General features: G+C 36.0%; 1 protein-coding gene across 3 annotated transcripts in view; it reads left to right on the top strand.

The window, feature by feature from the left end:
- The window catches only part of TwdlT (TweedleT), a 74,008-nt gene extending 66,769 nt beyond the window's left edge, over positions 1-7,239 (top strand). For 2 of the 3 annotated variants that reach the window (XM_074137434.1, XM_074137433.1), the window contains exon 5: positions 6,201-7,239. In XM_074137434.1, the coding sequence (XP_073993535.1) occupies positions 6,201-7,160 (960 nt within the window). In that variant the 3' untranslated portion in view covers positions 7,161-7,239. Of the gene's footprint in view, positions 1-4,332; positions 4,477-6,200 lie in introns of those variants that run through there. The other variant, XM_074137435.1, reaches the window with a different exon arrangement.
- The last annotated feature ends 5,481 nt before the right edge of the window (positions 7,240-12,720 follow it).

Raw genomic sequence — 12,720 nt, 5'->3', positions numbered from 1 at the left:
TAAGATTGGATTAGATGAACGGATAGGTGTAAATGGGTAGGCTAGGATCCTAGGCTTTAAGCTCATTTAAAAAGCTCCCAATATAAACCATATTGCACCTAAACTATCGCATTCTAAATTCCTTAAGAACCCCTTCTTAGTAGCAATCTTACATAATAACAACTAAGCCTAGTAATAATTACTTTTAAGAAGATTACTGTGAACAAATATTTAAAAAACTAATTTTACTTTCGTCTAAAACATGTAAATAGAAATATATGCTAATAGATGGCAAATATTAGGAAGAATATCGCATTACCTCACAGAACCTGTCTGGCTTGAACATCTAGTCAGCCATTATCTTCGGATCCAGTCTAACAAATATTTTAATAGACTTGACCGATATATCATTTCCTAGCTCTTCTATTTTAGCTATTAATAAATCGCCGTCTAGTTCATTAATTTGCCCAAATTTATTATGAACTAGACTTATCTGAGCGGTCTTTCTAGTTTTTTTTTTTACTCACACAAATAAATTTACATTTTTATAAAGTATTGTCAGCTTCTAAAATTCTAAATTATTTGCAGAGGAATTTATTTTGTAAGGAAACCATCTTTTAAAAATAATGTACCTTTTGATTTCTATGATGCTCCTTTTGCGATCTGCTTTTATTTCAGAAAGTTTATTCTCTGCGTTTATTCCCCTACATTTCGATGCCGTTTTTGTCTGCAAATCAAGGATGCTGAGATAAAAAGTGTTTTGTGTTGGTGAAATTAAAACCTAAAGGTTATCAAACTAGAGAGGTTAGGAAGGATGTGTCCAGTCTAAAAAAGATTTTACGAAAATAGAAGATTATTCTAAATACGAGGGTCGCTTGAAAAGTCCGTGCAAAGTCAGAGAGATAGCACTACTGGCGCGTATCGAGGTTATGTTTAGTTAGTAGCATCTCTTGGAAGAACACACACTAAGTTTCAGCCAGATCGATCTATTTCTTTGTGTTTGGCATTCGTTTGAATCGAGGAAGTCGAGTGATTTTCAAAAAATGGACGAAAAATAATTTCGTGTGTTGATTAAACACTACTTTATGAAAGGCAAAACGCCTGAGGAGACTAAAGAGAAGCTTGATAAACATTATGGTGACTCTGCACCTTCGATTAGAACAGTTTATAAGTGGTTTCAAAATTTTCGGAGTGGCCATATGGGCACAAGTGACGCTGAACGTTCTGGACGCCCTGTTGAGGTTACTACTCCAGAAATCATTGATAAAATCCATGATATGGTGATGGATGACAGAAGAGTGAAGGTGCGTGAGATTGCTAGTGCTGTGGGCATCTCGAATGAACGGGTACATAATATTTTGCATCAACATTTGGACATGACAAAGCTATCCGCAAGATGGGTGCCGCGATTGCTCACGCTTGACCAAAAACGAAATCGTGTGAAGTGTTGCAAGGACGGTTTGCAGCTGTTCCAGAAGAATCCGCAGGACTTTAAGCGTCGTTTCGTCACTGTGGATGAAACATGGATACATCACTACACTCCTGAGACCAAAGAACAATCTAAACAATGGGTTACCAAGGGGGAATCTGCGCCAAAAAAGGCGAAGACCGTTCCTTCGGCCGGAAAGATTTTGGCGACTGTCTTTTGGGATTCGCAAGGAATAATCCTCATCGACTATCTGGAAAAGGGTAAATCTATAACAGGTGCATATTATTCATCGTTATTGGACCGTTTGAAAACCGAGCTGCAAGAAAAACGCCCACGATTGGCCCACAAAAAAGTCCTTTTCCATCACGACAACGCACCAGCTCACACCTCAGCAGTTGTGGTTGCAAAATTAATGGAAATAGGGTTCCAACTCGTTTCACATCACCCCTATTCTCCAGACTTGGCTCCCTCGGACTACTATTTGTTCCCCAATATGAAGAAATGGCTGGCGGGAAAAAGATTTTATTCAAACGAGGAGGTGATTGCAGAAACGAATGGCTATTTTTCAGACTTGGACTAATCCTATTATTCGGAAGGGATCAACAAACTAGAGCAGCGTTGGACGAAGTGTATAAGCCTAAAAGGAGACTATGTTGAAAAATAAAAAAGGTTTACCCCAAAAAATTAAGTAGTTTTTATTTTTGCACGGACTTTTCAAACGACCCTCGTATGTATTGTGGTACTGGGTCCGATTCCCGGTCTTAGGCCTTGGATTTTATTTAATGGTTAATAAAAGAAATTTACAGTAAAGTGTGTTTGGTAGTAGCCTCCGTCCACCGACACCTAATTTGGTAGTTGGACGTTAAGCCCCGCCTGAACAAATAGGCGATTACTTTACTCTACTTAACTTTAGAAGAATATTCTTTCCCTAAGAAGGATGCAACTTTGGGAGTTTTGGTAATGTCAGTACTGCCTCCATTTCGTCAATAATGTTCAAGAGTTCGGCAGAGTTATATTTTCAAGGTAGCATTTAAGGGATTTAAAGTTTTTTTTAAGTTGAACGATTTTGCAAGCAAAACATTACCGGATGGGTTCCTCTGGGTGACTTCTTATTTTAAGTGGAAAGAAGATTTGAGTAAAAGAGGAAGTCATCCACTCCCAAATTTCTCTCTTAATTTTCATGATTTGGTCTCTCGAGCGAACCGAATGTGCTGTAATCGATAGCCGGTAAGAGCGGTAGTAATCGATAGTTCACGTACACTCTTATATGGGACCTAATAGACGGAAACTGAAACGCTGGTATTCATTTGTACTTCTATTGAAGCAAAAACTAGGGGCAGGTGTTGATCTAATGGTCAAGAGCGTGGCTTCGTAAGTGGGAGATCCCTCAGTTCGAATCCCGCGTATGACTACTTTTTATTTGGCAAAAAAAAATTGTTTATAGTAAAGTAGGAGCTTCCACCCCCGGCCAAGGCACCTAATTGATAGTAGGATGTTAAGCCCCGCATGTACTTTAGCTGAATTTTTGTGCAATCCCGAAGGCGGCTCCTACCAATTCTTTTTATGTTAGTTTCTTATTTCTGCACCATAACTTTAATTTTATACATTTGTCCTAGAAAAATTCTATTAAGGACATCTTTGTGAAAGGGATTAGGGAGGCTTCCCTTGGCTTCTAAAGTGCTACTTTAGTATGATGTATGACGTTACCATCCATAAAATATTATTAACAATTAAATATGTAAGTAAATCTCCAAATGTGACATAGTATACATATATAAGGATTTGTCATTGAATTTACAAAATCCTAATAATTTCGATGATAATAACTTTATTTTGATGAGAAACGTATTCCAAGGTTAGAGGACAGCTCTTAGGGTTGAATTTTAGAGTTTAGAAGAAATGAGCGAGTGCATTTATGCAGTTTGTGCAATCTGGGTCAAGTAGAGGATGTCTACTCACTACATTGCCGTTTGTCCAGTTTTAGGAGAGTTTAGAATTAGATCTTTTGGGACGAAGCAGTTAAGTAGAACCCCAATTTTTTGAGTATCTGAATGGTAGGGATTGGATTCAGCACAATACGTTTCTGTTTATGCGCAGGTAGATACAGGAAGTTTATGGTTGATGAGTTAAATTATTAGTTTTTTCTTTAAAAATTTATTTTATTATTTGTTCTGAATCTCAAGTTGGAATTTTTAGGTTCTATGTTTATTATAAATGAAAAATACACACATTATTATTAATATCTCCAAATTTGAAGATTTTATCCGTAAAACAGAAGTAACAATTTACAGAAATAATTTTTCCACTTTTTTATTTGAGATTTTCTGGGAAATGGCTGCTACGATTTTCTCTAAACTTCCGGTTTACATTACCAAGGATCCTGAGAACAATAACTTTTATAAAGTACCTTTTTTTTGAGAATTCGATTGGGTATTCTGGTAATTCATCGGAGTAGACTTCCTTCTAAAGTCTCTCTTTATTGTACTGCATGGTTTTAAGTGGGATAGATGTACTGTAAGAGTTATAATATATATTCTGAAATTGAGTTCGAATAAAATAAAATAGTTCGAACTTATCAGCTTTGAAACTACTCTACCTTTGAATGACTTTGAAAACTGTACGCAGAGGAAATGTGCCGGTGTGAAAAAAGAAAAAAAAAAGGTGAAACGAAACGTTGCTGATATTTGGAGTACGTTAAGGATGCCAGCGCCGTCCGGATGGTTAACTGATGCAGGATAATGTGAGTGGATAGTGCAGGCAAGAAAGAGAGAGTACGATTGAGGGTGCAGAGGTGAGATTGTGTAAGAAGTTTAACGCGCCGCGGAGTACATCAGACCCCGCTCCCCTCTGACCGGGCAGTCCTACCCGGAGAACTCTCTTCTGCCGTCTTTCTCTTCAGGCCTAGGTGTTACTCCTCTTCTTCGTCGGTCTGCAGGTGGTGGGGCTTTACCACCTCAGTATATAAACTCTGCCAGTGAAATGTACGGGCATCACAAGTTACACCGTCTAGTGAGGGACACAAACCACCGTTGGAGATTTTTTTTTTAAGAAGAATGAGGGTATTTGTGGTGAGTGATTAAAATTTGAAGCTCTTCCGTCTTGCCCCCCAAAATTTTAAATTGATCTTGTCTTTCCCAATAATAGAAAAGTGTTAAAAAAGTGTGTTTTTAATTTATTTATTCAATTATTTATTTTATCTCCGAACGAATAATCGAATTTCGCTTTAGAAATGCACGGAGTGTTAGTGCGCGTTTTGTTCGTTATTTTCAAAAAAAAAATAAATATAACGGTTGTATTGTTTGACTTCGCTATAGCCAGATTATTTGTTTTTAAATCCATCATCTTCCGCTGTAAAATGACATTACAGCTTCCGACGCGCCGGAAGTTCGTGGACATTTCAAGTTTAATTAACAAAAAAAAGGATGCATCTAACCATTAAAGTGCACTTTAGTAGTTATTTATTATTTTTCAATTTTCTTCCTCAATAATCCATAATCAATTTTTAAATTGATCAGCATTTCTGAGGGAGAAATTTATGAATTTCTCCAGGATATGTCCAAACTCATCTTTTTTTCTAACTTTTTGTTTAGATAAAAAAAAGTGATGCACTAAACTTTTGTTGACATGATTCAATTTTTAAAAAAATGCAACAGTTAATGAGGCTGTAGAAAAACGGAAAAATAAAAAAATATATTTCTTTAATCCAATATTTATAAGCACTTTTAGAGGGAAAGGATTGGTTGAGTGGTTAGTGCATTGTGCTCAGATCACGCAGGTTGTGGGTTCAAATCCTGAGGATCTCTTTAGTTTTTTTCTTTCCTTTGAAATCTCTAATAATTCGCTGCCAAGTTCTCCTAGAGCCAGTAGTGTTTCAAGAAGGCTCTCCGGGTGCCATTGATCGCAGATAATTAAAATACCTTAATTAATAATAAAAATAGATGGATTAAATAATAATTAAAAAGAAAAAATGGTTAGGTAGGACCATCTTTGGAATCCGAAGATGCTGAAGAGAAATTGTTCATTAGTATTCTGCGCGTTTAAAATTCTCTTAGAATGATGGGTTATTATCATAATGATTTACTCAAGTAACGCTATTCAATTATTACAGCTGATTTTCTCTTTATATTTAGTTCCAGCCTTTCGCGATATTCCCACTAAAATATTACTGTTTCACTTTAATTATTAACACACTGGAGTTTTTATTTTATTATTTATTATTTATATCTCTTGGCCAGATTTTATATAAAAAACGGATTGCTCTTGAATCTATCTGAAGTTGCCTTGTTTTGATTTTGTCGGTCCGATTTAAATCTGGTGTTGTTATCGACAAGATAGTTTATTAAAAATCATTTATTTATTTGAACAGTATAATGTAGATATCTCTGAAAATGCTTAAATTTGTTAGCGATGCACAGTAATTGTTCCTTTTGTTTCGAGCTTCAGTCAAATAAATGGGTTTCTTAAAAAATATATTATTTTATTACTATCGTTTTGAGAAATAGCTTTACATTAAATGGTCTTTAAGTAAAAATAGAAAGGGTTGGTTTTGTGAATTGGGTTATTCTATTTACAAAGTTTATTTGTTTGTTCTACTATTAATTGTAACAATTTATGTTCCAACCGAGAGTACTAATATTAGGCCTTGAAAAAGACGAACAAACGAAATGAAGGAAAATATCGTAACTATAGAAACACAACTCTATCGTTGACTTTCCAACCTCGTTCTCGATCATAGAGCGAAACATAGGATGAACAGTTGGAGCAAATTTTCACAGTTTGTCGTTCGTTTCAGGTGTTGGCCGTAGTTGCCTTGGCACACGCCAGGCCTGAAGCAGGATATTCCTATTCACCGCCGTCTAGCTCATATGGAGCGCCATCAGGTGGTGGCGGTTCCTACGTTTCAGGAGGTGGAGGACACGGAGGTGGTGGTGGATTCGGAGGTGGTCACGGTGGTGGCCATGGAGGTGGTCACGGAGGTGGATTAGGCGGTGGCCATGGAGGTGGATTAGGCGGTGGTTTTGGAGATGGATTCGGTGGCGGATTCGGTGGTGGATTCACCAGCTCCGGAGGTGGTTTTGGAGGCGGCGGTGGATTCGGGGGTGGATTCGGTGGCGGTTTTGGAGGTGGAGCACCCACTGTACAGAAACATATTTATGTTCATGTACCACCTCCAGAGCCAGAAGTTGTACATCAAGCCAGGCCGATTGGGCCCATCGCTCCGCCACAGAAACACTACAAGATCATCTTTATTAAAGCGCCAACGCCGCCCACACCAACCGCGCCAATTATTCCACAAATTGCTCAAGATCAAGAGAAAACACTTATCTACGTGTTGGTCAAGAGGCCAGAAGAAGCACCAGAAATCACGATACCAACAGCTGCTCCAACCCAACCAAGCAAGCCAGAAGTATACTTTATCAGATACAAGACACAAAAGGAGACCAGCGCTGTTGGTGGCGGTGGTGGACTCGGTGGTGGACTCGGAGGCGGACTCGGTGGTGGACTCGGTGGTGGACTCGGAGGTGGGCTTGGAGGTGGTCTCGATGGTGGACTTGGTGGCGGACTTGGAGGTGGTCTCGGAGGCGGACACGGTGGTGGACTCGGAGGCGGACACGGAGGTGGACTGGGAGGCGGACACGGTGGCGGACATGGTGGTGGACACGGAGGTGGACATGGAGGTGGACACGGCTCAACTGGACCCTCCGGACCATCGACCAGCTATGGACCTCCCAGCGGCTCTGGACCCTACTAGGCGACGCAATAACCAATCCCGACTGTACAGTTCCCTCTATATTCTGTATATTATTTGTATATTTACGAGCAAACGAAAACCACGGTGGCAATAAATGTATTTTTGTATAAAAAACAAAAAACTTTATTTCGTTTTAATCAGTTAACCTCATTTTTAACAATTTTGGAAAGTTAAAATTTAATGAACTGAACACACATAATTTACTGAATTTTCCTTAAAATTTGGAACACGTAAGAAGAGAGTTGTGGGAAACTATAGCCAGCTTTTCTAAGGCAAGGTTTTACGTTGACTGGACTTGGAGTCTTTTCAATGATCATGCGCATATAAGAATCAATAGCGACTCTAAAATTCTCTAAATTGGTAGAAAAAAAATCTATTTATTTAGAGTATTATCTAAGTTTTCTGTTATTTTCTCGGAAAATCTTCCAAATTTAACTATTAAACTAAGTTTTTGGTAAATGTATTTAAATATTTCAATTATCTAATTCTTCCTCATCATGTCTATAACTAAGAGAAAGTACTAATGTTTTTAATTAAAAACAAAAAAATAACTTATTGGCAATACAACCAAACGACATCAATAAAATTACAATGAATTGAAGTAAAAAATAAAAATAAACGTTTCTAAGTTCATTGCTAAGCACGCTTACAAAGACGTGACTTCATACACTCTCACTTTTCTTAAATTTCACTTTCAAACTCAACTACTTGACTAGCTTAAGAATTTATAGCTCTCTTTAGAAACAAAAAAGCCAAACACACAAAGTAACATCTAAAATAAAAAATTTAAAGAGGCAATTAAATTTTAATGCAGCCGAAATAAAACGTGCTTTATGTAATTGTTCTTTTTATTATTATTATTAATTTATTTTTATCAAATAGGCAAATGCACCTGAAGATGTTACTTTCTCGACTTTCTAAAAACATATGTTTTGACTAGTTACCTTCCTTACTGTTATCCCATCTTAGAACCGACAATTTATATCGTTCCAGGAACCATCCATCAGCAGCTGACTATTGTTTTTGTAAAGTTGCAAACGAAACTTATTTTATTCCCAACACATTTGCCATATACATTCACTTTTTATTTAGTGAAGGGGAGGAAGGGAAAAAGGAGGATAACAATTAACAATTAGTAAACAAAAGTAAGAAGAATATTCTCACGGCACTAAACCAATTAGGAAGTTTGTCTTGAATTTTTAAGTGTACAGAAAACACAAAAGTGGAAAAGAATGTTTAAAATAACAAAAGTGAAAACAGTCATTACTAGAATAATTTTTATTTAAAGGAAGTAAGTGTACAGGATGATTATTTATTTCAAATTGTTCCACAGCCTTGGCAATATTATTTAAGACGATTTTTTTGTCTGACTAGACCATAGCGAATAGATTCGTAAACTAACAAAATATAAATTAATCTACTGTAACTTAGTTACAGTTTTGTTTTAATACGCTCACACCATCTTCTGTAATTATGATTCTCAAAGAGCAGACATTGCATAACGAGGGGACACTTTCCGGTGGCCGGCAAGTGCATTGGAAAAAAAAAAAACTCCAGTCGACAATGACCTCAGTTATTCTTCTACAAAGTTTTTAAAAGGAATCGCTGGAGCCATTTTTCAAGTAAGTCTCGTAAAAATTTAGGGTTTGAATGAATCCGCTTTGCAATTGGCTAGAAAATTAAAAAGGCACACGAAAAATTCGTGTTGGAGTTTGAAAGATTTTTAGCGAAGCCCCTTCCGCAAAAAATAACATTGAAAAATTAATTTCAAATAAAACCGTTAGGTCTTGTAACTTTGTATAGATAGTGTATGTAAGGAAGCTAAACATTTTGCTCAGAATAAACTATGTATAAATCAAACTCTTGCTATAAGACCAAGTCCTTATAAGCAATAAATGAAATTACAATTATTAATAGTGCGGAGGTAATGCCATACAATGGAATGGAATGGCACATTATAGGAAAGTCTAACCCAATAGAAGTTATAAGTAAAAGTACTTTTCATAAAAATTGTAAAAAGATTGTGTGGTTTTCAATAAATGCATGGAAAACTCCTCAGGAATTGAGGAATCCGGCCATCAAACTACAATATTTACGGAATTTTAGCCATTTGTTTAATCCTCTAAACCAGCGTTTCCCAACCTTTTTTGGCTCGCCTACCACTTGGTAGGACATCATGCTAAATTGTACCACTTGGTAAAAATTATTGTATTTCTTGAAATTTCTTATTCCGAGTGTGTTTAATTTTATTATTATTATCTTTATTTGTATAGAGATACAATGTATCTGTTGCAAAGGAGTTTTATAAACTTTGTAAAGTGTAAGATCTTAGTTTTTTTAAATAATTAAAAATTGCTTTATATTTTTCTCTTCAAAATTATTAATTAATTTACAAAGTACTTCTTTAGAATCATTAAATTTGTGCCCAAATCTTCTAAATTAATTTCTTTTAAGCATTCAACTACCTGTACACCTGTACCAATTAAATTTAATGTTGCTTGGATAGAACTTACTCATTACAATCAGTCTCTTTAAGCAGATTTTTACATAGTTATCATTTAAGTTCTGTCGCATGATAAGATAAGATAGTAGATGGGACGGGACCTATGCCCCAAGGCACTGCAGCCACAGAAGACTTATTGTGCCAGTCCCTTCTTAGTTCTAGTAGGCGAACCCTCCCCTCCTAAAGAGGTCGAGGACTTTCCCTACTAGTTCTTTTTGCGCTACTATCTCCTTCGGCCTCAACGTTCCAAAGGTTTCATAGCGCAAACGTTCGATTGCAACGCAATCGAACAACAGGTGAGAGGCCGTTTCCTCCTCTTCCTGACATAATCTGCACAACGGCTCCGAGCTGATAAGCCCCACCTTGCGCAGATGCTTCTTGAACCTACCGTGCCCCGTGAATAGGCCTGTAATCAGAGTAATCTGATTTCTGCCCAAACACAGGGTCTCTTTGGATCTTTGCTTACACAGCCACGGCATCAAGGTCTTGCTGTGTTTTAACCCCAGGACACATCACCCAGTTCTTTTCGTGCTCCCTCCAGATCCAATCTCTGAGAGCCGCGCGAACCGAACCCCTGGTGATCCCCAGGACAGGCTCTGGACCAATGAAAGGAGTGTTAGCTCTATTCCTGGCCAGATAATCAGCTTTTTCATTTCCATCAATACCCACATGACCCGGCACCCATTCCAACCGAACTTTGTTGTGCCGCGCCAGTAGTTCTAAGGTGTCGCATGATAATTCTGTTAAATTTTCTGTATAGAAGGGGTTTGAATTCCAATTATCATTTGTGTTTTCAGGTTTTGGAAAATACTCCATGAAAGACAATTTTAATCCTTGTTAAATGTGCTATTATATTTTCTCGGATATCTTGAGACAGACCAACCTTATTACTGTACATATTAACAACTTTACTGTATAATATTATTAATTAAAATAATTTTTATGAATTATAGGAAAGGAGATTTTTGTGCTTTCATTTTTTTTCTTTTTTACTTTTTTATGTCCTCCATTACTGATTATTTTTCGCGTGCCACAGGTTGGGAAACGCTGCTCTATATTATTATCTAAATTCATAGATCCATATGTGATCCAAAAATGACACTTTAAGACCCAATCCCCTCTCCAAAAAAAAACCCTAAAATAAAGTTTCTTTGAAAAATAAGAAACAGTGAACCAAATTCCAGAACACAGAACTTCGAAAGTTACAACTTTATAGAAGATATTTATTGGTTTTCTAGAATTAATTAATTATACTTTTCTTAGTTTTACATAATCATTGGAAGAAGTCGCCATCTTTAGTGCGACTTGCCAATTTCCTGTGTCTAATTTTGTGTTTATTTTGAGTAATGTTGTTTCTTAAATCAAGTACCTAGATGACGTAACTCTTTAGAAAGAATACTTAAGTCTCTATACACGGACCTTAAATGAATATGACACACAGTGTACAAAAGGAAACGCTATTTTATAGTAGAGGAAATAGCAATACTAACGCACCAATCTTTTTACTCAAGTCCAACGTACACTCTACGTTTATTTTTTTACATAACTTCTACTTCTAAAGAGATTTCGCCTTCTTCAGCTCCTTTGGTCGCTGACCTCTAATTCTCTGCGACCTCTGCCTCTGAATTCCTGAATATGAAATCTAAATATCCAATTATTTATTAAAACTTCCTGAATGTAAATATCTGAATTGGGATTTTATTTACTTTCTCTTGTATCCAAGAAAATATTCTTAGTAATGTTGCCCAATTTTTTTAAGAAATTAGAATTTCGTCAACAGTATCACATTGGTTAATAAAATTTTCAAAAAAAACTTGGTACTAACACGCCCATGACTTATTACCATCCACAAGATTATGATGTTTATACATTTTTTAAATTGTGCATTTCAATATAATATTGGGTAAAAAAAATGGTTCTTATTGAGCAAGAAAGATCGTTTGAGCCACTTTTGTGAAAATCTCAAAACATTAAACTCATTTTGTAAAAAGGTACTTTCAATTGAGAAATTTTGATAATTAAATTCCTGATGGTTACCCTGAGAGTACCCAAAACGAAATATCTAAGTTTGAACAGCAGAAATTGTTTTCTAAAAACCAATGTTTGGATTTAGGTGACTTGTAAATGTGGTATTCCTATGAAAATGCAATATCTGAAGAAAAAATGATGCGATTGCAATACTTACTATTACTAAAAATAAGAGTAAGTTGTAAGTACATCATATTAGAGGTTAGCTGGATAGAATGAGATTTGAATTTGTGAATTCTTCTTAATTTCGAATTGCGAAAAAGAAAAAATAAAAAGCTCCCTGCATAAACAGGCAGCCTACCAGAACAATTAGAATAAAGAAAAGACGATGATTTAATTCGTATCGGAAATAGAAGCACATTATTATAACATAATGCATTGTTGCATATCAGCGTACCGTATCCAGACACTAATATAATTTACTGATTCGATGCAGTGCAATACCTTGTCTAGAATTGACTCGTACATCTCTACGTTGTAGAAGGAAAAAAAGATCTTACGGTAATGCTATGTGGCTGAAGTGGCCATGAATCATTTCCAAAATGTAGAAAACAACTGAAGTGCAGCAGACGAGAGAGTCGCTTCTCTTCACTGCAACTAATCTTCCTTTTGATGCGACATACTTAAAAAAAGAAAGACAAATGGCCGATTTGATCTGTTGCGTTGCTTTTTATCATATTTTGTTAAGATACAAAGAAAGCAACATTCGTCTACTGTACTGATGATAAAAGTAATCCGCTACTTGGAGTTACGCTCATTTCCAACGAATACATTTACAACTTAAACATTTGTTAATGATGTTAAAGATAAGTAATTCATTGATCTGTCATCCGATCAAACGCTTCATTTTAACAAACAGCGTCTTTGAATTAGCTCTTAAATTATATTTAATTTATTTCAAAATTTAAGAGAATGATCATTGCATATTTAGAACCACTAATCTTCGACCTTCAAATTTAAGGAGTAAATAAAATGATAATAAGTTAACTTATTTAGGTAGATTTAATTATGCACAATTTACTACAAAAT

This window comes from Rhodnius prolixus, unplaced genomic scaffold (genome assembly GCF_049639745.1).
Source record: "Rhodnius prolixus isolate KJV_2025 unplaced genomic scaffold, Rpr scaffold_5, whole genome shotgun sequence".
NCBI lineage: Eukaryota > Metazoa > Arthropoda > Insecta > Hemiptera > Reduviidae > Rhodnius > Rhodnius prolixus.
The sequence above is the reverse complement of the archived record's forward strand: the minus strand, read 5'-3'. Positions and strand labels throughout refer to the sequence as shown.